The 25,053-nt window shown below is 47.4% G+C and overlaps 1 protein-coding gene across 1 annotated transcript in view; it reads right to left on the bottom strand.

Moving 5' to 3' along the window:
* Positions 1 to 23,204, bottom strand: part of KLHL29 (kelch like family member 29) — a 286,460-nt gene extending 263,256 nt beyond the window's left edge. Inside the window, exons 1-2 of the mRNA XM_045550613.1 lie at positions 23,070 to 23,204; positions 22,629 to 22,913 (exon numbers count right to left, since the gene is read on the bottom strand). Coding sequence (XP_045406569.1) covers positions 22,629 to 22,913; positions 23,070 to 23,204 — 420 coding nt within the window. The remainder of the gene's footprint in view (positions 1 to 22,628; positions 22,914 to 23,069) is intronic.
* Positions 23,205 to 25,053: the final 1,849 nt, after the last annotated feature.

The raw sequence follows: 25,053 nt of genomic DNA, 5'->3' as shown, positions 1-25,053 counted from the left end.
ACATTAACGTTATAATCCATCTATTTCATCCTTTGTCTTCAACATCTTTACCCATGCCACTGTGCCTGACACATAGCAGGTGTTTAGTAAATATTTATTAAATGTACGATTACATGTGCGAGGATCTCAAATTTAAGCAAACAATTTAATTCTCGACTCATGTAACTAAATGGGCAATGTGCTTTCAGGCTTGTTGTTCAGGAATGAGGGACCGGCTCGGGAAGAGGAGGGAGGGGGCAGGAGAGACCCCCCTGGGTCTACCTCTGTACTCAGAGACGTCCCCTGCAGGGTGTGACTGAGAGTCTGGAAAGTGAGCAAGAGGTTATAGATGGGATTATTTAGACATGTGGTTTCCCCGTGTTTATGCCCCTTTTATTGTCTCCAGCCCTGACTCAGCCAGCACAGGAAGTGCCCTGCTCCACACCTGGGAAAGCCCCGTCTCTGGAAGCCAGAGTGTGGTCACAGCAAGAATCGGCAAGAAGTCCTGAAAGGACTGGGGACCAACAGTCTATCCCCACCCACTAAGATCCTTCTCCCTGAATCTAATGTGGATAATTCTCAAAGTTTACGTCTCTGGCCCTCATCTCTCCTCTGAGCCAGAGCCAGACCCGCACATCTAACTGCCTATCTGCCACCAGGGCCATGTCTCAGGAGCCCTCACATCCAGTCCCAAACAAAACTCAGTCTTCTCCAACACACCTGACCCCTCCCAGGTTCCCAGCACCAACAGCAGCACCTCACCCACCCAGTTCCTCAAGCCAGAAACCCAAGCATCACCTGGAGACATCCCTCTCCTTTACCTCCCAGCTTCAAGCCACCAGCCAGGCCTGCCCCCCTGTTCAAATGTCTCCAACCCACTGGCCCTCTCTCCGTCTGCACCATCCCCTCAGTTCCAGCTGCTGCCGTCAGCTCTTGCCTGGACCCCTGCAGTCCTCGCCTAACTGCACCCCACTTCTTCCTTAGTACTCCTCAGTAGGTTCCCACGTGGTAGTCAAAGCCATTTTTGCAAAATGCCATTCCCTTGCTTAAAAACTGTCAGGGAGTCAGTGCTCTTGCAATAAAGACAAGATTCTTTATGTGGCCGCCAGACCTGCAGGGTCTCTCCCTCCTAATTCTCTGATCTCCTCCTGCACCATGCACCCCCTGCTTCCTCAGCGCCAGCCTCCCTGGCCTTCTCGCCTTTCCTTGAAGATGCCACAGCCTCTCCTTCACATCCGTCCCCTCCACCTGGAACTTATCTTCCTACCCCTTCCCCAGCTCACCCTCCCTTTATTTTTTTATTTTTTATTTTTATTTTTTAAAGGGTGAACTAATGCCATTTATTAGCAACCTGGAGGTTAACAATCCCTTTAAATCTCAGATCAGTTGCCATCTACTCCCTGAATCCACGAAGAGGTGAGGCTCCCTGCAAACAGCACAGTCTACCTTCCTTCCCGGTGCTTACTGCTGTTTGCACCCTCTGATAAACATCTGTCTCCCCGACTAGACTGTAAACTCCTTGAAGGAAAGAACCAGGCATGTTTTTGCTCACCACCAAGTTCCCACACCAAGCACAATGCCTGGCACACAGAAGGCACTCAGTTATTTGTTGAACCGTGAATAATGGGCTTGGGTTTTACTGAGGGAAGACTCATTGCCTTACAGTCTGGCTTCATAGGAGATAGTTACAACACAGAGGAATTGCTGATGGCAACATATTCCTTCCGAGGAGGATTTTCAAGTGGGAGAAAAACAACCTTCCCAAACTGGCATAAAAAGCAAAGAGTAAAAGATGAGTTGTTCGCCCAACGGAGGAAACGCACACCATCGGAACATTCACAAGCCGTCTGTGTGGGGATGTGGGGAGATTCCGCCCCTCACCTCCCACCATATGCTAGGAAGAATCAGGGTAGGAGAAATCCTTTCCTTCCAGCGACTGATAGCAGGCCTTAACTCATGGGAGCTCAGTGCCGGTGCGGAGAGGGAAGTGCCTGGATGTCACAGTAGTGTTTCTGGTCGGCCTCCCTCTTCTCATCTGCCCACTTCAAGCGGTTATCTTTGTGCTGAGAATGGAGATTCCCCGAGTGTCCTCCAGGGATCAACACAGGGCAAGAGATGTCTCCTTGTTTCTTCACACCCAACTTCGGCTGGCTGTGAATGCACATCTGGGTGAAATTAAACCTAACAGCAACAACAGCAGGCTCTCCCCACTCAGTCTGGGACACATGTCTGGAACTGGCTCCCAAATTGTTCTTTATATCAGCCCTGCCACTCTCCCACAAGGCAGAGCTGTGCACCCCAAACTCCCACCTGAAAATTGCTGCCTTCGGCACCTGGAAGCCCCCACAGCTGTCAGGAGAGTCTTCCGTGCAAGGGTCACTGCTGCTCAGACTGTGTGCCCCAAACAGATGACATTACCAGGACTCGGGATCAGAGTCAGAAAGATATTCCATTAAAATGGTATGTAAGACACAATGAGATGCCGTTTTTCTTCAAATCAGTAAAAAGTCTTAAAAATGATGATATAAGCTCTCCCAGACACTACTGGGTGTACATATAATCTTCTAGTGAGAAATAGTTAACATGTTTGAAAGCCTTAAAAAATGTTCCATCCGTAAGAAAGTTCAGTAATCTAGTAAGATACAAAATAAATGCAGAAAAACTAAACAGCTTTCCTATTTGCCAGTGATAACTCATTAGAAACCCGATGGGACAGAAAGATCTCACTCTATCTGTATGTAACATCTAGGAATGAAATTTCTAAGAGCAGCACAGAGCTCATATGAAGAAAACCACAAATGTTTACAGAGAGATATGAAAGTAAACTAAGATAAACAGAGAGAGAGAGAGGGAGAGACAGTAAATGGAACAGCACATTCCTGAATGAGAAGACTTAATATTGTAGTTGGATATCAATTCTTTATAAATCAATTTGTGGATATCACCAAATTCATATAGATACATTAAAAAAAAAACCCAACAAGATTTTTTTTTTTTTTTTAGCTCGGTAAAAATGATTCTAAAATTCATCTGGGTGACTAGAGGTGTCAGAGATAGTAGCCAAAAAATATTTTGGAAAATAATAATAATGGAGATGATGTATACTACCAGATTTTAAAACACAAAGTAAAAGCTTCTATAATTAAAACAACGTGGTATATAGCACTAGGTCAGAATGAAAGAGAATACATAGCCTGGAAACACTATCTAGCCTACAGAAGCAATTAGTGTAGGAGAGGTGGCATTTCAAATTGGGGGGAGGGGGGGAGGGAAGAAAAATCATTCACTAAAAAGAACTAGGAGAATTAGATAACTATTAAATAAAAGTTAAATTGCTTTCCTATCTTACAGCAAAATGAGACAAATGGATAAAAAGTTGCATCTGCAAAATGAATCATGAAACAAGTAGAATAAAATGCAAATGAATAGATATCTAAAGCCAGGTTGGGGAAGGATTTTTCTAAGCATAAAAACAAGAGGAAACATCAAAGTGAAAAAAGCTGATGAACAGGACAAGCAAATTAAAGGCTTCTATACAACCAAGAAACCATAAATACCTTTAAAAGACAAATGACAAACTGGGAAAAATATTTCCAGTGTTACACCAAAAGGTTAATATCCTCTTATGCATAAAGAGCTCTTACAAATCAATAAGAAAAAAGATGAACAGAAATAGAAGAACAGGCAAAGGACAGGAACATCAATAAACACAGAAACAAATGCTGCTACCCACCCATAATCAAGCAGATACAAACTGAGACCAGGAGATTCCATTACTCACCTACCCAACAGACTGAGATTAAAAAAAAAAATCATAATAGGTAAGAGCGGGGTAAAATGAGTGTTCACATGCTATTTATGGGAGAGTAAAACAGCACAGGCTTTCTGGGGACAATGTCTTCAGGATGTTTCTGCCTCTGACTTGGTAATAATACCAACTGCAGGAATTAATTCTAAAGAACTAATCCAAAATGTCCAGATATTTGCTCAACAACATCTTATTGCAATGTTATTTATAGTAGCAAATAACTGAATTATCTAACTATCCAACAACAGGAAATTAGTTAAATAAAATGTGACATATTCATATAACAGAATATAATGAAATATACTCTTTGAAGATTATGTTTCTGAATGAGTAATGACGAGGGAAAAGCAATACAAGCTTCAGAGGGAAAAAAGCAGGAGAGAAGATGATGTATATAGTACGATCCCAATTCTGCTAAAAGTGACAAATAATAGATTCTAAAACGTTAATTGTTTTTTTTAATCTCTGAGTGATGTGATTATGCATGGTTTTTCTTTTTGTTAAAATTTTCCATAAAGAACGTTTCTTTTATAATTGAAAAGTTATATAATATCAAAAAGATCAAACCTTGATAATTCCATTTCTAGAACTCTATCCAGACATGATCTCCTATAACTCTCACAACCCCATGAGGTTGGTACTATTATTTCCACTTGATATATACGGATAGAGGCTGGGGCAGGTAATAGGTGACAGGCCCAGTATCACCCTCAGAGCTGGGCCTTGGCAGATCTGTCTGACACCAAAATTGTGAACCAAAATGGTACACAAGAACATCTAGCAGAGTGTAGGAAAAAAACACATCTGATGGGAATGGCTGAATAACAGCACGCAGGCATGACAGAATACCGTGAAGCCGTTCAAAACTGATGTTAAAGGATAATTTTTAATGACAGGAGATAATGTTAATTGTATACTAAAGTAAAAAAGAAAGATGCAAAAAAATTTCATGTGCAACATGGTCTTGATTACTGTAAAAACATAAAAAAAGAAGACCAGAAGAAAATATCATAAAATATTAACAGTCATCTCTAGACAATACATTTATTAAAGACTATCACTTTGTTATGCTTGAAAATTTCACACAATGGATGTTGCTTTTATTAATAAAAAATGTTCCACATTAACTTTAAAATACGAACACATTACCCATCATAATCTCACGACCCTCTTCCTTATACCTATTTGTTCTTTAATGCCAAGTTCAAGGCTCATCTCCCCCATGAAGCCTTCCTTGATTTGCCCTGCTCATGCTGCTTGACCCCCCAAAATAAGTGTCCAAAATAAAGCTTTGACTCCTGGCTTCAGAAACTCTCACATGGATTGCTAATGGCGTCATAGATTTTGGGCTAAACTTCTCATCAAGTACCCTAGGGTGGGGAGCAGACCACCTTCTGCTCTTGGCTCTTGTATGTTGTGCTTGCGGGCTGGGCAGGCTTGTGGAACTGGTGCCCGCAGAGACAGCATCACTGTGTGTGGCCTGGTCCCCATGGTTGGGGAAAGCATGGAGCATGCCTTGAGCAGGACTTGTGGAACCAATCCATGATGAAGTTCTCACAGTCCATCGAAAATGAAAAAATTCCAGCATTGTGAATTCCCCAAAACGCTAAATTTATTCAGCTGTCCTATATTCTGGGATTTTATCCTTCCTACCCTTGGTGTTAAAACATGCATTGCTTTGTGAAATACTGGGGCAAGGAGTAGATGGTAATTTTTTAATGTTATTTAACAAACCAATTACTGGCAACCACGTGTTGCTTCCCTGTTTTCACCATGTTTCATGGTCCCTGCAACAGTAAACATTACAACTAACTTTTTCTGAAGGAAAGAAGGGAGTTTAAAAGATTGAACACCTTTGTAATCCAAATAATATCGGTGACGATCAAACAAAATTAGAATGTTATTTGTTACTCATCAGAGAAGTACACCTAACTACCCAATCCAAAATAGCTACCCTTTTCCTCATCCCAGTGACTTTTCCTCATAACATTTATAATTATCTAAATTATATTCCAGTATTTGTTTCCCTTTTTTATGTCAAGCCTTCTTATGGAGAATGAGTGTTCTTAGAGGACGGGGTCTCAATCTGGCTCAGTGTTGACACAGACTAGGTACTCAATAAACATGTGTTAAATAAATAAAGGAAGAAACTTGGACCCAGAGAAGCTGTCTTAAAATATAAGAAAAATCCAATTTCGTACGGAAGTCATCGATGGGGTCGGCTACCTGCTAGCATGTGGCACGATGTGTCCGGAGAAAACTCGCGTAGAGGCTTCCTCTGGTCCCCAGTCATTCTGGGAATAAGACGTTCAAAGAAGAGTAAACACAGAGGGCAGATTCCTGGCCGGTGGTGCTGGCTGGCAGCGGCAGGACGGCGGGAAGTGGAAGCGCACATACAACTCAATCCACTCCCCGCTCCTGCGTCTGCGTAACTCTCCTCCCCCAGGCCGCTCAGCTTCCCTTTAGAAAACAAATCGGTTTTTACCGTAGTTGATGAGAAAATGCCCTCTTGTGGGCGTGACAGTAGACCACCTCGATCACGTCACAGATTTCTGAAGATGCGGTTATTCGAGAGCATTCCTTCGCTAGATTTAAAGGTTTTTCTTTTTTTCAATCTCAAACCTCGATGCTTTGTTAAAGCGAAAATACATTTTCTAAGAGGCCATGAAATAGTCCTCAATTCACTTCTGCATGCCTAACTTAGCAATGAAAGTTCTGATGATCTTAAACAGCATCATCACAAAGATAATTATTCTCCTTTCTAAACTTCTGTACGATTTGCTAATGATTGGGTGACTTTTTCTTTTTAAATCATCACCCAGAATCTGCTTCTTTTGTGCTCCCAGGAAACCATCACCTGAGATTGACGGGCAGCAATTGAAAATAATAAAATTATGTAAGATGAGCTTGTAATCACCCGCATTTCACAAGATTCAAAATGCATTTCGCTCTGGCTGAGGAACAGAAAGTTTCTTCCTCATTTTAAATCTGTATCAGAGGTAAAGCCTTCTATTAAAACACAATTCTCTGTACACTTACAGCCTCTGGCAGTCTGCCAAGGAGACTATCATAGCGCCACTGCTGCAGAGAAGCAAGCAGTCAAAGGCATTGAGGATTGCTCCCGAGAAAGAGGATGCAAAGTCTCCGGAATTCTTGGGAGGGCTCTGCCCACAGCTACCCCCCCACCTCTTCTGGCCAGGCCCTCCCTGCAAATGGAAACACACACACACACACACACACACACATAGCCCTCCTTGCTGGGAGGGGCGTGGGGACAGTAAACACTGAGAAAATTTTTCCTGTCTTTTGCTCTCCAGGCAAACACACAAACATACATACACACACACTCTCTCTCTCTCTCCCTCTCTGTGTTTCTTCCTCCCCTTTCTCATTTCATTTTTCTATGTATTATTATCTTCATCATTATTATTAAATTGCAAACTCTGCAGTCCAAGACCTGGTTAACTGCAACCTTTTTCTGCTGCATGTAATTTACAGGTACATGTGACCACTTGGGGGCACAGTTATTTGAGAACGCTGGCATGGCATTCAACAAGGTAAGCGTTCGAGGTTTGAAGGTTGCTTTCGCTACCTTTATAAAAGCCCCCAACTCTCGGCTCTGACAGGAGGAGTCCCAGGAGGAAACAGAATCCTGGGAGGATTATTCCTTTAAGGTGAGTCTGAGATTCATGATGAGGGACATTTTTATATGAGAGTATATGAAATGATTTTGTTCCTGTTCCCCATTTAAAAACTGGTGGTTTAAAAATTTCTTCTACATATGGCCTGTCCTTTTTCTGTTTTCAGCAGTATTCATGTTGGCAGGTACATAAACACATACTGCTCAGTATGGGGAGGGGTGGGAAGTGGCAAAATTAACCTTACCGTTAACAGTTAAATTTCTTTCCTTGTTAGGTAAATTTTAATTTTTTTCCCAGTATGGAAAATATGCTGATTATTTAAAAAGCTGGAAAATTTTAAAGTAGAAAGATGACCACTGTTAATATTATGGCATATTTTCAGCCTTTTGTTGTATGTTCTTTGTTTTTATACACTTGACATTATATTATAGATATGATTATGTTCCTGATTTTTTTGATTAGCATATTAGTTTCCTTCTTAATTAAAAACTATTCTGTGAAATAACCGAATTTATGATAAAGTCCTTTAGAATCTTTAATCTCAATCTCCAAAGAGGCATTTTATATTTTTCCTATGGTTTCCTGATCAACAGAAAAGCAAGGAAAGGTTTTCAGGCCACCTTTTCCCCAGCCCTACCGCAGCTCCCAAACACACATCCGAGCCAGGTCTCCCCAGGATGAGCCAGACCGTGTGGCTCACAGCTGGGCAGCCCAAGGTGGGGGGGAGAGCAGGGAAGACGAGGGGGCCTGGGAGCCAAACACAGCCTAGGCTTTCACCAGGGACCCCCAAGGCCAGGGACTTAGACAAGCACACACTAGGCTAGTGTCCTGGAAAGATTCTAATCTGGTCTGTCACAAAAATGGAGCAAAGATTATCTTTCCTGGCTCAGATTCAGATGCACAGTCATTTCACACCCTGGTGAAGGGATCCTTTATCGAGTCATACATTTTAGGATATCATCCCTCTTCCATTTCACAATAGTCAACACAGAGAGAGAGAGAGAGAGAGAAAGAGAGAGAGAGAGAGAGAGAAAACTCCAAAGAGTTTGCATTTTTCCACCCAGGGCAGTTTGAAACAGCCCTGCATTCTCGGGAGACGACCCCTTACCCATACGTCCTCCCGCCCCTCCTGGCACCCTTCCACGATGCTGCTGTCGTGGGCTGCTGGGATTCCAGTTCCGGCTCTGCCTCTCACTGGCAAGTCTTAGATATGGCGTTCCCTTTCTCTGCCCCTTGCTTGTCCAAAGTATACAATGTGCCCAGCACCGGTCTAGATCTTTACAGGAAAATCAGGACAGGAATATAAACAATATAAACTGATGGCCATCAGCTCCCCCAGGAGCACCTGGCAGGTCAGCTGGGGACCCCCACGCAGCCGTGAAGCAGTTCCATGAGAATCAGCCTTGGTAATCCCCTGGGCTTGGGAGCTGCTCCCTAGGAAGCCATAAAGGGCAGGCAGGATCTAAACTGGGCAGAGAAGCTTCTAGAGAAGGAAGAGGAGAGAGGGGAACTGAGGGTGACCTTGGTGTGGCCAGAGGCTCCTTGGAACCAGCGGACAGTCCCTCTGTTCAGCAGTGTGGCTTCCTGCCCCTCCTGCCACTTTAGGGAGGCAACCCTCTTAAAGAGCAGATCACTTCCTCCATCCCAGGTCCCCTGTCCCCGTGGGCAGGCAGGACTCAGCAGGCCCTGACTGGCCGAGATGGGCTTCATACTCCGTGCCCCATCAGATGGGCGGCTACAGAGGCTCCGGCGACCACATAGCCATGGGCTCCTGTGAGCAAGGAGTCCCTTAGAAGTCACAGGTGCAAACCTCAGCTGGGCCTTGCATGCTTACCTCTCCCAGGTGAGGGAGACTGTTAGCTCTCTTGAGCTTGTGAGCTGGTGGACTTGGGGGAGGGCCCGCAGCGGAGGGAGGGAAAGCATCCTAAATACTTTTGCTCTCAGAGGCGCCCCCAAATTCTCTGTTCCATGGGGCTTCCCGGTGACCACAGCCCACCCTGATCAGCCCCTGTCCTGTGTCTCCACAGCTCTACTGGCCAGCAATAGTCAAAGCTGTCCCCCACACACTCTAGACTGGTACTGTTTACCTCATGAGATGAGGCACCGCCCAGGAACGTGGAAATGGGGGAAACTGACCTCAGGTGAATTCAGCTTTCACACAGATGAATTTTGCCCAGGTTCCTGGAAGGCAGGAATCCCCCTTCCACCCCGGACTCCTTACCGCAGACCTATTGCAGGCAGACACGAGCAACACAGATATTGTTAGTGCTGTCATATGAGGTAGCCAAGCTCCTACGATCATACCACTTCCAGGTGGCCCCCTAGGGTTTTGAGCCCAGATCTACCTGGCAACAAAAGCACAGCGCTTAAGCATTAGGCCTCGCTGCATGAAGAGCTGACACACTGCCCGGCAGGGTGCAAATGGGGGGACACTGACCCCAGAGTTGGACTCACTGTAAACTCTCCTGAGAACGGGTCACAGCAGAGAGGGCAAAGGCACTGTAAAGGCGGAAAAGCTCTTGCACTTCAGTTGCAGACTAAGCTCCCTGATGTGGCTAAGGAGCAACTCAGCGGCCCTGAGACTCCACACCAGAAAGGAGGAGGCCGAGCTCTGGACAGACCACCTGCGCCCTGCCCAGAGGAGAGGGTGCCCTGCCCCCACCCACTCCCTTACCCCTAGTATCTGGTCAGGTCTGCAGGTGCCCCTGCCACAGCTCAGGGAGGCCGACCTGTTAAGGCCATTGCCAACGCCCCGTCCCCAGCACTGAGTCACCACACAGCCTCCTGAAGGCAACCCAGCCCTCTGCGTGACAGCTTCCTGGGGAGGAATTTGCTCAGCATAGGGTCTGGTCCCCTGGATGTCCCACTTTCAGTGTAAATCAACCAAACGCCACTACCTGGAGACCGTTCACCTCTGGGGAGGCTGCTGGCAAACAGGAAACCCCCCAGCACCAAGAACTTGACGTGTGGGGACCCCACCCTGCGGGGACACTCCCCGCTGACTAGCTGACATCCCCACCCACTGCCACTGTCTCCAGACCACAGCGCCATCCTGTGTTCACAAGAGAACGGGCGCACAAACCACGGTGTGTGCAGTGGACGACTACTCAGCAATGGAGGGTCAGCTGCTGCGACACAGGTCACCGTGGGTAAACGGCACAGACAGGACGCTGAGTGAAACCAGCCGGGCACACGAGAGCGCACACGCGTGTTTCTGTCTACAAGAAAGTAGAGAACAGGCAAAAAGTCCATGGTGACAGCGACTGACTTCAGAAAGTGGTTGGGTAGGAGAAGGGGGTTGACGGAAGGGGCAGGAAGGAACTTTCTGGGGTGATAAAAAGGTTTTCTATCTTTTAGATGGTGGTTACACAGGTATATACAATTACTGAAACTATACATCAAATAACATAAAAATAGATAGATAAACAAATGCAATGTGATGCCCAGCACAGAGCAGGATACACAGCAAGTGCCCTATAAAAGTTGCTGAATTGTTAAGCACATTTTTTTCTAAGTGAATTTTTAAAAGAATTTATTAGGAGAATCAGTTTGGAAATCTTTTTTTTATTGTGATAAAATATACATACCATAAAATTTACTATTCTAACCATTTTTAAATGTACAGTTTAATGGCATTCAGTACAATCACCTTGTTGTGCAACGGTCTCCATCATCCATCTCCAGAGCATTTTCATCTTCCCAAAATGAAACCCTTAATCAATTAAATAAAACTCCCTCCCCCGGGCCAGCCTCTGGCAACTACCATTCTAGTTCTGTCTCTATGAATTTGACTTCTCTTGCTATTTCATATAAGTGGAATCCCATGGTATTTGTCCTTTTGTGACTGCCTTATTTCACTCAGCATCATGTCTTCAAGGTTCACCCATGCTACAGCATCTGTCAGAATTTCCTTCCTTTTCAAGGCTGAGTAATATTCCGTGGCATGTATACATGGCAGCCCAGCCTCCTGCATGACGGCCTCCAGCATCCATTCACCATTGGTGGACATGTGGGTTGCTTCCACCTTCTGGCTATTGCGAATACCATTGCTATGAGCAACGTTGGTGTATGAACATCTGTTCCAGTCCTGCTTTCACTTCGTTTGGGTTATGCTCAGAAGTGGAATTGCTGGATCATATGGCAATCCCACGTTAAATTTTTTGAGGAACCACCATAATGTTCTCTGTAGAGGCTGTACCCTTTTGCATTTCCACACACATGCAGTGTTCAAGGGTTCCAGTTTCTCCACATCCTCACCAACGCTTGTTATTTTCTGTCGTTGTTTTATAATAGTCATCCTAATGGGTGTGAAGTGGTATCTCACTGTGGTTTTGATTTGCATTTGCCTAGCAATTAGTGATGTTGAGCATCTTTTCATGTGCTTATTGGCCATTGGTATATTTTCTTTGGCAAAATGTCTATACAAGTCTGTTGCCCATTTTTTAATTGGGCTGTTTGTTGTTGAGTTGAAACTAAGTTTTAATTGTAACTGTGCAGGCCTGAGCACCAGGTCCCACCCTCCCCAGTGTCACATGCTCAGTCTCCAGACAGCGATTTCACATCCTGTAACCCCATCCCCACCCCCGGTGGCCCACCGGTCACACCCGGCACAGGACTAAGGGCCAGGGGCAACTGCCTCCCCCTTTTCCTAGGATCAAGGAGATTATACCTGGCTCAGGTGTCTATCTGAGCTATCAGAAACTGTTTCTGGAGACCAGACATTCTGGGAGGTGTAGCAGGATTAAAAACAGCAGATAGTTAGGGCTGTTGAACGGTGACTTGACAGTGCAGTGAGTGCACACCCCACCCCTGCAGCTTCCCCCAGGAGCCCTCACGAACAAAAACAGGCTTTTTGTGGTTTCTGCAGAATCAAGGAGGGAAGCGTTCAATTCCTAGGCGGGAGCCTGAGCAGGGCTGCGGCTCTGGAACGCCCTTGTCACTCAGGGATGTGAGGGAGAGCACGTGGGGAGGTGAGGAGTGGCAGGGCCAGCACCACAGCCCTCATCCAGAATGGGGCTGCAGCCCTTGCCACAGGACAGTGGTTTGCGTGTCTTTAGCCCAGCAAGGCAGCAGCACCAGCCGCTTTCCTGACAGGCTCTCTACGGATGCCTGCGACCTTCTTCTCTGTCCCGGCTGCCGGTGTTCGCCAGGTCTCCCAGCCCGTGTCCCCTCCCTCCAGGGATCCCTCCACCCAGGGGTGCCAGAGCAGGCCCTGTCAGACCCCTAGGGCCAGGAGGAAGCCTCCCCCCAGGTCACAAGGGAGGTGGCGACTTTATAGAGAGGAAAAAGGCAACATCCATGAAAATCATTTTTCTCCTCTGGGAGGAAGAGAGGAAATTTTAAATCATTGTGCTGTTTCATTGTAGAAAAAGGCAGCTTCCTCACATCACATGAAGCGATCCAGGTGTTTCTTTTTTTACAATGTGTTGCCATAGATTGGTAGATGGAGAAGCTTTGGTGCTTCCCTTTGGCACATCTAGGCTTCAGCAAGAAATATGTGCCTTTCGCAGTTTGAATATTATTCAAGTTTTGATGATTAAAGCTGGTTGGAACAGCATGAACCGAATAGATTACAGCACTCCACTCCTCGCAGGCGCTTTGCTAGGAGGACCGGCCAGACGTGCACACTGCACGCAGCCTCCCGGTCTACCCAGCCCTGCCTGCGAATGTGGCACTTAACACTTTCCAAATTCCGGGGCCCTTGATTTGAGCCCAGAAAGCTGGAATCAGAGCAAGGTCATCTTATATTTCCTCACATCACTTAAACAGCCTATTTCAATGGCAAAAGACCTTATCCAAAACAAGCTCGTTCAATGGCAAAATAACCTACCCATATCTCAAGAGGTCAAAACAGTGCAATTTTGCAACAAAATGGCTTCAAGGTGTATGTGGGTGGGTACGAGGCTCCTGAGCTAAGACCCTGAGAATCGCACTCCGCACCAGGAGATCAACTGAGGATGCACATAAACGCTGGGCAGGCAGCCCTCCTTATGGCCACCAACAATGGCAATCATGTATCCCCAAGGTTGCAAAGCTGGCCTCACTGATAAGGGATTCCAGATCTGGGTGTTGCAAAATCACTGCATATGTTTCGACAAGACAAGTGCATCTCGGTTTCTCCCATGCGGTTCTCTAGCCCTATCCATGGTGAAGGACCAGGTTTTAGGTTTTTGTTTATATCTCCAATCCATCAAGAATCAAAATGTGGTCCTACCATGCATGGCTAGACCACAACTCACACCGCATGTGACTCTTCTGGTAACTCACCCTGTGAGTCTGATTTTGCCCAAACTGGTCTGTACCTTGTTCGATGAGAGGAGGCTGTGGATCATGCTCTTGGCTGCCAAGGTGATGGTAAATGCAAGAGTCGCTTCTAAATGCTCAGTCCCAATTTATCTTGGCACAGACTGGTCAGTTTGTGGACTGGCACCAGTCTGCGACCGTGCCCGGAGTAGCACTGTTTTCTACTCCTCTGTACTGTTTTGGAGGGACTGGTCAACAGCAGCAGTGGCCAGTGTAGGCAGAACTGAGTGACCCATGGGGTCATGGCCACAGCAGCATTCATGACCAGTTCTCCCTGCTCCAGACTATCTCTCAGAAATTCCCAGGAAATTCCTGGACTGGACCACTCATTGTGCATGGGCTTCCTAGTCAGACTGGGTGCTCTCCCAGTCGGGGCCCTGTCTTCTCCCCCTGTCACCTCACCATACTTCATTGAGCTCAGAGCATCTACACGGTGAGTAGCCGACACGTGCCAGGTCCAAGGCTAAAAGACAAAGACAGTCCTTGCCTTCAAGGACAATGATCCCCAAGATGAGTCCAGAAATCTGACGTTTCTGTGGTTTGGCATATGCCTGGCACTGTTCAATGCACTGCACCAGTGAGAACTGATTAAACCCTCCAATAGTTAATCTTCACACGTTTGAGTCAGGGCACCCCCGGAAGCCTTCTGATCACAAAGACAAGAAGTCAGTTAGACCTGAGCCTCAGCGGTAAACTCAGAATTGAACTGTTGCTCCATTTACCAAGATGAGGGCAGTAAGTTTAAGTGTGGAGATACTTGAAATGATACTGGTGAGTCTCTGGTTCTTTGATTTATTTCACACCTTAAAAGAAAATTCACTGGACCTCAAGTTCTTATGCCAACTATGCTAAATGGTGAGCAATGTGGCTGAACACATGACTATTCTGTTATTCTAACAAGCAATTCATATTATACAAAAGGGAATATTGACTCCCCCCTCCCGCTTCTGCATGGGGGGGGCAGATGTCTGGGGGACAGGCTTGTTCCCCCTTTTAACCCAGCCGCACCCACCACGGCCTGGCACCCACGTTTGTCGACCTGACCTTGGGCAAATGCTTTGTCTCTCTCCTCATCTGCAAAATGGGAACAACGCCACCATGTCACAGGGTGAGCAACAAGTGAGATGCCGCAGGACAGGATGCATTGTGCCTTTTCAGTAAACAGTTACTGGATCTATACTCATTCAGAAGCTCCGGGAGCTGAATACATGTCATTAAAGTTCCTTGGGAGGCTAAGTTCAGCTGCAGTTTTGATCTAAAAGCAAATGCTTAAAGCTAGAAGATATGAAAAGAAAAGGTAAGATTGTTTAAAAAAAAAAATCTAAGTTCCACCATTCGTTCCTCATCACTTCTCATAATGTTACTAAATGACTAGAAGGAAAACAGGTATGTTCTGGCAATTGTAAGGTCTCCAATTTGGCCTCAGTCTTTGACTGGCATTTGCTTTTCACAAAACAGAGATACAGAGTCCTCCTGTATGCTCTTCCGTCACCACCCACACCCCTCAACCGCTTCTGAGAGCTTTGCGGGGAAGCCTTAAGAAAAAGGAAGCTTCACGCCTGATTCTGACTTTGGGGTAGAAGCAAGCCTAGGAGGAAGGAAAGGCAGGCAGCAGAGCTGGACAGATGGGCACCAGGGAGTGGCCCGTGCCAACACCAGGACAACTCTCCCTGGCACTTTCCGTGTGGTCACTCCACCGCAGGTCTGATCCCTGGCACAGCCACTGTGCCTTGCTCACACTGAGAAGCCACTCCTTGGCTGAATGGGGGTTGGAAGAGTTAAAACAGGAGGCAAACACATTTTTGTGGTGTGTGCTCGAGGCTCTATTTGCACCCATCTCCAGAAAAAACTAATATAAAGAGTAAAAATAGAACAGAAGAAGTTGGAAAATACAGTGCTATTGCCCTTCCGTAACTGTCTCTGTGATTTCTAGGTGTTTTCTTTTTCTTTAAAATAATGCCTTTGTGAGTTACCACAAATTTAAAAATTGGAGAGGGGACAACACTTTGCAAGTTAAGCATGTTTTGAAGGACAGACTGTATGTGGACTCTCGAAAGCACCAAATAGATTCAGGTTATCCCTGGGATGATGAAGCTCCAAGAGAAAATTAGTCTTCAAAGTCTCAAGTCATAAATCCCAGAAGATTCCATCTAGATTAGTTAGAATTCATCAACAAGCATATTTAATAGATATACGCCCAAATATAGCATCAAAAATTCCACACAATGACAAACCATGAACATGTAACTACACAGCCACTGAGTGAAAAGAAAATCCAAAAAATTGGCTTTGATGTCTGTTACGTGACACCTTCTCTGGACATAAATTTTTCCAGGCAAGCATTTTTACTGAAGAGTTTTGTGCTGGGCGCTGTGCTAGGATCAGGCATGCAAAAACAAACAAGTCTAGGTCAGCCTTCAGTGGTTCTGGATGGACCCTTTTTACATTGTTTTAACTCTTTGATTTGCTATTTATTTACTACCCTGGCTCAATATGGAAACAGATGCCATTCAAGCATCTAAAAGTTTTTCTCATTAGCCTTCCAGGAACCGGAGTACACAGAAGCAGGTGGACAATCCAAAAAGCATGATGAATGTTGATCAGATCAGACCTGATTACTATGCTTATTTGAGCTCACATTCCTTCTAATAGAACTATTTTTATATAAAATGTTAATTGGCACAGATAACACAGTACCTGGCACATAACAGGCAGTGTGAAGTGGTGCACATACATTGGAAAAAGCAAGACATACATATACACACACGCACATGTGCATGGGGGTCTGTGTTCAAATCCAGCAGCACAATGTGACTAGGTTTGTGGCCTTGGACCAGTTGATCTCTGAGCCTCATCTTCATTTGTAAAATGTGGATAATCCTACCTTGCAGCATTGCTAGGAAGATTAGAGATGATATATATATAGTAAAGTACTAAGATAGAGTGGGCAGCCATAACTGTTATTATTATTATATTATTGGGGCTTGATAAAGGCTTGCTGATTGAATAATAGGTAGATTAGCTGACCTCTACAATCCACATCAACTCTAAAATTATGATACTAAAAATGGAATTAGAAGTTCATACATCAAATCATCTCAAGGATATTTTTAACTCTTGGAATTGTGATGCAAATCTCTTGTGCTTTTCAGAATAAGTACTGATAACGAGACTCATAGAATACAATATACACACACACTCTGATGTACCATTAACATGTCTATGATTGAAATTTAACAGGATTTAACAGGCAGCTACAGTTTCTGAGATCTCTCCGGGTTGCTGCTGCCTCTTCTGACACAGCTTTTTTGCCTAAGCTCTCCTTTCCGGAGCACTTCCCTAGGTCATTGTGACAGGAGTTGCCGGGGTTATCTCTTTTCACCCTCCCAGCCATCCTAAGACAGCCACCATTGTTCCCTCCATTTTCATAAAAGAAAACGGAGTCTTGGTGAGATGGAGGATCTTTCCAAGGTCACGCAGCTAGTAGACACCAGAGACTGGGCTTCAACTCTGACACGAAACTGGTGCTTGCAACTGCTCTGCAATATTGCAGCAACTCAGGCACGCCCCCAAAGCAAAGTGTGAGAGATCGGAGAGACGTGGGAGGAAATGCACACAAAGAAAAGGAAGAACAAATGTCAGTAACATCAACTGCATTCTTTATTGGGTGGTATTCTGCTTGACTGCATTCTCACCAAGTCTCTTCAACAGAAGACCTATGTGATTTGTTAGCATTAGAAGTGGCCGAATACAGCAATCCCACTTCTGGGTATATATCCAAAAGAATTGAAAGCAGGATTTCGAACATGAGCACACTCATGTTCATAGCAACATTACCCCCAAGAGCTAAAATGTGGAAGCAACCCAACTTTCCATCAATGGGTAGATGGATAAACAAAATTTGGTATATACATACAATGGAATATTATTCAGCCTTAAAAAGGAAGGAAATTTTGTCACATGTGACAACATGTGAGGAACCCTGAAAACATTATGCTCAGTATAACATGCCAGTCACAAAAGGACAAATACTGTATGATTCCACCCACATGAGGGATCTAAAGTAGTCAACTGGATAGAAACAGAAAGTAGAATGGTGGTAGCCAGGGCTAGGGGAGGTGGAAATGGAGACTTGACGTTTAGCAGGTATAGAGTTTCAGTTTTGCCTGATGAACAAGTTCTGGAGATCCGTTGCACAACAATGTGCATAGTAACATTACTGACTGTACACTTAAAAATGGTAAAGGTGGTAAATTTCATATTATGTTTTTTAAACAATTAAAAAATAAAGTGGTAGAATATATATTTATGTGTATATATATTTGCATATATGTATGTGTATATATATCCTTAAAATGTTCCATGATTTAAAAATTTCAAAAATCTATATGTAAATTATAAAAATAGACACCTATGAGGCAACTGATAGCCTTTAAATGTCCTGGGAACCGTTTTCTTTGCTCAGAATGAATCCCCACCATAACCATGCTTGGCTGTTCTTGTTCCAGCTTCTGGGTCATCACGTGTGGCTAAAATGTCAAGAGTCTCTGAACCATTTGGATTCCATGCATATACCCTTTTTTGCAGAAAATGAGGAATCTTCCCCTTCCCACCTGAAAGGTGGAAATGCTCCCAAACAATAAAGTTCATTTCACAAAGAATTCTGTTGCTACTTCTAGTGATCAACTTGCCTCATCTTAATTTGCAGTTTCAGTTTTCCTGTTTTCAAGTGGTTTCCTTGAAGAAAGTACAGACTACTTTTCTGACCTTGGATGCTGGGAGAGCAATTGTGTAGCTGCTGTAGGAAGAACCACAGAGTTTGCTTTCAGAGTGGTCCTCATTTCAGAATTTTTGATCCAAGGTGCAGGTGAGGAATTCTGACATGCTTTTTCTTCTTAACCAAAATTATTAAGACCATTTTCTATAGTAAAATTTACTTCACATGAAAGTATTAATTTGTTAGCATATCAAGAGATGACCCTAGATTTCTTGAGTAATAACAAATGACTATTTTCTGCACCAACTAAAAATATTTTACCAGTTTCTAAACATTTGTGCCTATGTGTCCAGCACAGTGGGAGAACATATGATTTACCTGTCCACAAAGGTATTTCTTGTTCTCCAGTCCTCTTACATACTAACTGCCTTGCCTTATCCTCATTCACTACAACTAAGGGCTGGATTTCTTATTCACGGCATTACTTTCTCCTCCTACTCCCAAGTAGGCACTTAGTTGACATTATAGAATCACAAGGTTGGTTATAATTCCATTTCTTCATCTGACTTTGAACTTAAATGTTCCAATTACTTTGCCCGATCCTAATAAGTCAGGAGCGTGCTAATGCTTGCCTTGATATTTCTGAAATATACAGGGTTGTGATTAGCATGGGACTGCATCATTAGAAAGCAAAGTTGAAAGCGGGTGAGCAAAATCATCACTCGCATTTAAGTAAAACTGTCTGTTCAGTGGACTTACAATGTTACTATGATCCGAGGGGCACTATATGCCATGACTAAATGCATATTGTAGTGGACAAATCCTCTGATGTTCCGGAACCTTCTGGCTTTGTCCACCACTAGAAGAGAAAAGATCCTAGAAGGACAGGCCAGCTCTAATACACAGTATTGACGTCTCTCTGAGCCAGATATAGCAGAAGACACAAAAAACCCTTGAACCACAATGGGGCTGGGGGGAAAAAAGGAAGGAAGGAAGGAAGAAAAAAGGAAGGAAGGAAAGAAGAAGAAAAGAAGGAAAGAAGGAAAAACTTTAGTCAATTCTGCTGGACTGAACTGATGTCTCCAGGTCAAAAAGTGAGAATGCTTTACAGCAAGCCTGCTGGAAGAAAAAAATAACCCATGCACGCACACACACACACACACACACACACACACACACACACAAATGAGATGCTAAAAAACTACATTAGCATCAGTGGTGTTATTTGAGTTGATTAAAAAAAATTAACCCCTTTATATCTGTGTGTAGCTGGGAATAAAGTTGTAAACTAGGAGAAAAAAAAAGGAAACACCTAAAACTGGGAATAATTTGCAGCCAAATCAATTGATAAATGAAAGAAATAAAAAGATGGCACAACCGAAATTGATGCCAAAGATTTATAAGGTTGACTAAGTAAACAAAAATGAATGGATCACCATGGAAATGCATGAATATTGAAATAAGCAAGATTTGAGTAGACTAATGATATGCCTCCCTTAGACAGACAGGTGTTGATAACAACGGTGATACTCAATCCACACCAACATCCACACTTCAAATATGTTTCTTCCTAGAAAACGGGCTGGATTTAAAGGTTCCTTTGGTAATACCTTATAAGCAAAATACATTTTCCAATCTTAAAGGGACTGACTCAATTCTCATCTACTTGAAAAACAAAAAAGGTTTTATCCATTTGCTTTCTGGGTATGAGGAGCTGCAGTTAGCAGAAGTCATTCTCTTGGGCTTTCCTAGTCTTTGTTCCAATAAACCTCTCACCAAACTCAATTCTCAGTTTCACTTATCTCCCACACTGAGTACTTGAAGTATGACCACTACTCATTAGAAACATAATTAAAAAGACACAACATTAGGTCCCCACCCCCCCATCACACACAGATGAAAACCAATAACCCTTAATCTATTTGTTACCATGGCTACCATAGGATATTTTATTTCAGTAAAACGCTAGGTATTTCGTTTGGATTGTTGCTTGCAAATGAAAGTTGGAGACCTATAAATTTCTATAACTGCAACAGAAATGGAGAGAATGAACAGAAGAAAATGTTTTTCTTAATCATAGTCAAATATGGTTTATAAGGTGTTTGTGCAGAAAAGTTATTAAAATTGGTTAAATGCACCAGCCCATAAACCAATTTAAATGCCATTAAATTCATATAGAGTATAAGGGCACATATGCTAGCAATTCCCTGATTTATAGCAGGGTGATAAATCAAGCATACTCCAGAACAATGTATGGGACGGAGACTATTCATCAGGAGCACACAGCTCCATACCTGTACAAACACCCAGACTATGTGACTAATCAAACACATGCCAACCCGCCTTTAAAGTATTCACCTGTGTTCACTGGACATGTTTTCTCTAAGTGTCAGAATGAACAATCTATAAAACTGTTCATCACCACCCCCCAAAATTAAAAAGTTAGCTCTACACCTCCTCCCCATAATTAAAAAAATCAGGAATTAGGTAGGCTAATTCAATCTGCTGTCATTCATCCTCAAATGAAATAATTCCTTAAATCTGCCCTTCCAAGGCTGAGTTACTGATAAGACCACACGGCAAGGGAAGAAACTCTGTAATGACTAGACAGATGACTTTAAAGAGACGGAAACTGGGATAAATACAGCTGTAATCAGGACAGATCTGTCACTGCAAGAGAAGTCCGAGTCCCAGTGTTGCTCGGCTGGTGAGAGGCTGAAGTATGTTGCAGTGGAGCCGGGTTGTCCCTGAGCTGACCAAGTGGAAGTTTCGCAGGCAGCAGCAGCTCGGCGTCCTCAATGGTCTGGTCCCTCCAGCGCTGAGGTCTCGCCTAATGCTACATAAATACCTGCGTCCACGACTCGCCCGGGGCGCGCCGCGGCGCAAGCACGGCGGGGAGGGAGGAAGAACGTTTGCAGAGCGGCAGGGAAGGCAGCGGCGGCGGCAGCTCCTCACCCAGCCGCATCCCTGGGGACCCACAGGAGGACCTGCCAACTGACCGAGTCGGTCGTTCGGTTCCAGAGCCCAGGGACGACAACTGGCTTCTCAGCGGGCAGACCCAGGCATCTGAGACTCGCGTTTTGCCGCCACCCCCTCCTCCGAGACGGCTGGCCGCAGGCAGGCAGCGCGTCCCCGCCTTCCCTAGCCAACGTAGAGGCGACTTGCCCCGGGAGCTGTCTCCGACCCACCCGGGCTCTCGGCTCCGCGCTCCGGCCCCGGGCGAGCACGCCCCTCCCTCCGGGCCCGGGGCCGACGCTGCCCAGCGCGGGCACCCGCGCCGCGACCGCAGATAACCCCAGCGCTCTCGGCCCACTCCAGGCCACGGAGACCGGGACGTGAGCCCTCGGCCACCCGGCATCCCCGCGGCAATCGGGGCGCGCGTTCACGCTCCCATACTACACAGCTCCTGGTCCACACTATCCCACACATAAACAACCCCTCCCCACCCGACACCAGTTCCTCGCCCCTTCGCCATCCCCCTAAGCTCTCCTTTCCACCCCACTCCCGCTGGCACCCACAAGGTGTCAAGGGAAGTGTGTGTGTGGGTCACAACAAGGTCTGTGCGGGTTCCCTCTCGACGGTTTTCAAGATCCTCTACCTCGAAAGTTACTTGGGATTGAGTGAAGAGACCTGGTCCCCAAATGCGGGATCTGAGGACGCGAGGGGGCAGAAACCCCAACCTGGCTTTTCGCTGCACAGAGGCGTGTACCTCCCCAAAGGGCAGGGCGCGAGGCCACCCCCGGGCGCCAGCCCTCCAGTGCCTCGGACCCCCAGCCTGGCCGGGGCCCTGGGCCGCTCAGGGAAAGGGGGCCCGGAGAGGGGCGCGCGCCACCGGGCCCAGCAGGGGGACCGCCCCGGCTTGGGGGGTCACACTCGTTTCCAGCACCTCCGATCACCGCGACAGTGGCCCCAGGCAGCCCCCGTGCATACACACCCGGGGGCAGGAAGTTTTTCCCCCCTTTTTCCCCCTGGAGCAGCGCAGGCGCAGGGGCTCCTGCAGCCTGCGAGTCCAGACGCGGGAGGCTCCTGCCGCCGCCGCCGCCGCCGCCGCCGCGGGAGCCGAGCCCAGCGTTCCGGGTTCCGGGCCCCGCTCCCACGCCCGGTCCGGCCCCGCGCAGCCGCCAGGACCCTGGGTCTCCGGCGCCGCATCCTAAGCGCCCCAGCCCAGCCCGGCTCTTACCTCCGGCTGCGCCGCTCCGGCCCCAGCCCGACGCGCAGAGAGCCCGGGGTCGCGGGTGGGCGCAGGAGGGCTGATGGATAGGGGACGGCGCCGGCGGGTGGCAGTAGCTGGGGCCGCTCGGGTCCTGGCCGGGAGAAACGGATCCAGGTCCACCTCCTCGCGTTCCTGCTCTGCGCCTTCTCCCCCTTTTCCTCCTCCTCCTCCTCCGCCGCCGCCGCCTCCCGGCAGCCCAGGGAGGATGCCCGGGAGAGGGAAGTCGGTCCTTCTGCTTGTCAGCCTGTGCGGCTATGCGCGGTGCGGCGCGGCTCTCATCGAGGCGGCGGCGGCGGCGGCGGCTCCGGCAGCATCGCCCCCGCCCTCTCCCCGCAGCCGCGGCGGCCGCGGGGCTGGGGCTGGCTCCGGGCTCGGGTCTCGGGCTCCGGGCGGGGGCTGCGCTCAGACGCGGCGACCGCCGGGGCTGCGGGCGGGCGCTGCGGAGCCGGGGCCGCTGCCGGAGCTGGAGCTGCGGCTAGATCCGCGGTGGCGGGGACGGCGGCGGCGGCGCGGGGGCTGGCGCGGCCGCGGCGCGGGGACCATGCTCCCTTCTGGCTCGCTCCGCTCCGGGTACCGTCTGCTTTAGCTGCGAGGGAGGCGGGCTTCGGCGCGCAGCCAGGGGCGGGCGGAGCCAATCACGGGCGCCCGAGTGGGCGGGGGTGGCGGGCGGGGGAGGCGGGGCCCCCCGGCCGGGCACCGTGCGCTGCTCCCCGGGCCCGAGGGATCCCGGCCGCAGCGCGCCGGGCCGGGGCGGCCAGCTAGCGGGTGTGCTCGTCCGTCCGGCTGGCCGCCGCCCCCGCCCCCTGCGGTGGCCCCCAGCTTGCCCGGCTGCACCGCCGCGCCCGGCAGACGCACGGCGCGCGTGGCCCGGACTGCTCGGCCCGGCCTCTGGGCCCTGCCGGCCCCGGGTTGGGGGGCCGGGACCCACGCGACTCCCCGTCTGCTCTCAACACCTGAGGAAACTGGCAGAAAAGTTTGAGAAGGAAAAGTCCGATCGTCTTTCAGCTTCCATCCTGGCTGTGACACTGCAGCCGCGGGAAGGAGCAGGAATTGTCCGCATCGCTGAAGGGCCAGGGCTAGCCATCCAAATCCCGTCCGGAGCCCTCTCTGAGTCTGCCCTGCCTCTCCTCGGTGTGCGCGAACTTCCCTCTTCACGCTGACTCTCCGGAATCCACACAGCCCTACTTGAGCCACACTAGCCTTTCCTGTCTACACCGACCCCACGCCCCCACCCCAGCTCTCTCTCGCGCGCGCTCTCTCTCACTGTGTACTCTGACTTCTCAGTCTCACCCCCTCTCATCTACACAGGCTGTCTACACAGACCCTAACTTCGACTTTCATAGGAAAGGCTTGGCTGGAGGCCTGTGGCGACCCCCCTCCCCTCCCCAGTGAGGGCTTTTCCATCTTGCCAGAACCTTTCACTTCAGCCTGTCTTCCCTTCCCCTGGTCACTCTCCAGATCTGTATTTTATTCCCTGACCTCTCTTCCTCCCCACCTCCCCCTCACTTGGTTTTGAGTTTCAGAGGAAATATCTACTCCCCCCAACCCACCACCCCTGCCTGAAAGTAATGGCATGAGGACCCCATCCTCATCCTCTCCCCTCCCTCCACTCCCCCAGGCAAAGGCCTGAGGCCTGGGGCCTGGCTGGAAAGTGGGGAGGGGCGCGGAAGGGGAGGTGGGAAGCTGCCGGGCCTGAACTGGGAGGAGCTGGCCCGGGGAGGGCTTTGCCAGTCCCCGCCCCCAACTGCCAGGGCAGAGGCAGGACCTTGTCAGTAAATCCTTTTCTCCCAGCTCCCTCCTGCAATGTCTGGTTCAGGCCTCTGCTGTCCTTGGCTGTAAACTCAGTGCAGGGATTGTGTCTTCTTTAATATCTTGTGCGAAGCAGAGTATAGTGTCGTGGCTGATAAATAATAAATAATAATAATCTACTGAGGGTGGCAGGAGGACTGTCAGTGAAACGGAATGAGGACACCAGGGAGATGGACCATTGGTGTTAGAGTAACTGCATTTCCTGGAAGAAAACATGCATCCAATGAAGTTTTGGTGTGTGGAGCCTGGGGCTCAGGGGAGAGGACACAGCAAAGCACTTTAGGGAGGAACCCACTCTTGAGGATGGCACAGCCAGCAAAACTGGTGTGTCAATAAGACAGGGGACAGAGGTGCCTCAAAGGGAGCAGGGCGGAGCTGGGGGGAGGAGGGCTCTAGAGTCCTCAAGCAACACCTGAAAGTGAGGAATAGCTGTGGCTTGAATACTGAGTTCTTAAAATTGCAAATGAACAGTGATAGAAGAGCAATGTAGACAGTAAGATGGAAAAAGAGGAATTTCTTGGGGTTTAAAATAGATACACAGGTAATATCTCAAGCAACTCAATGCAAAGAGAAGGAGAACAAA

Source organism: Lemur catta, chromosome 4 (assembly GCF_020740605.2).
Source record: "Lemur catta isolate mLemCat1 chromosome 4, mLemCat1.pri, whole genome shotgun sequence".
NCBI classification, from domain to species: domain Eukaryota; kingdom Metazoa; phylum Chordata; class Mammalia; order Primates; family Lemuridae; genus Lemur; species Lemur catta.
Note: the sequence above shows the minus strand (reverse complement) of the source record. Positions and strands in the feature narration are given on the sequence as shown.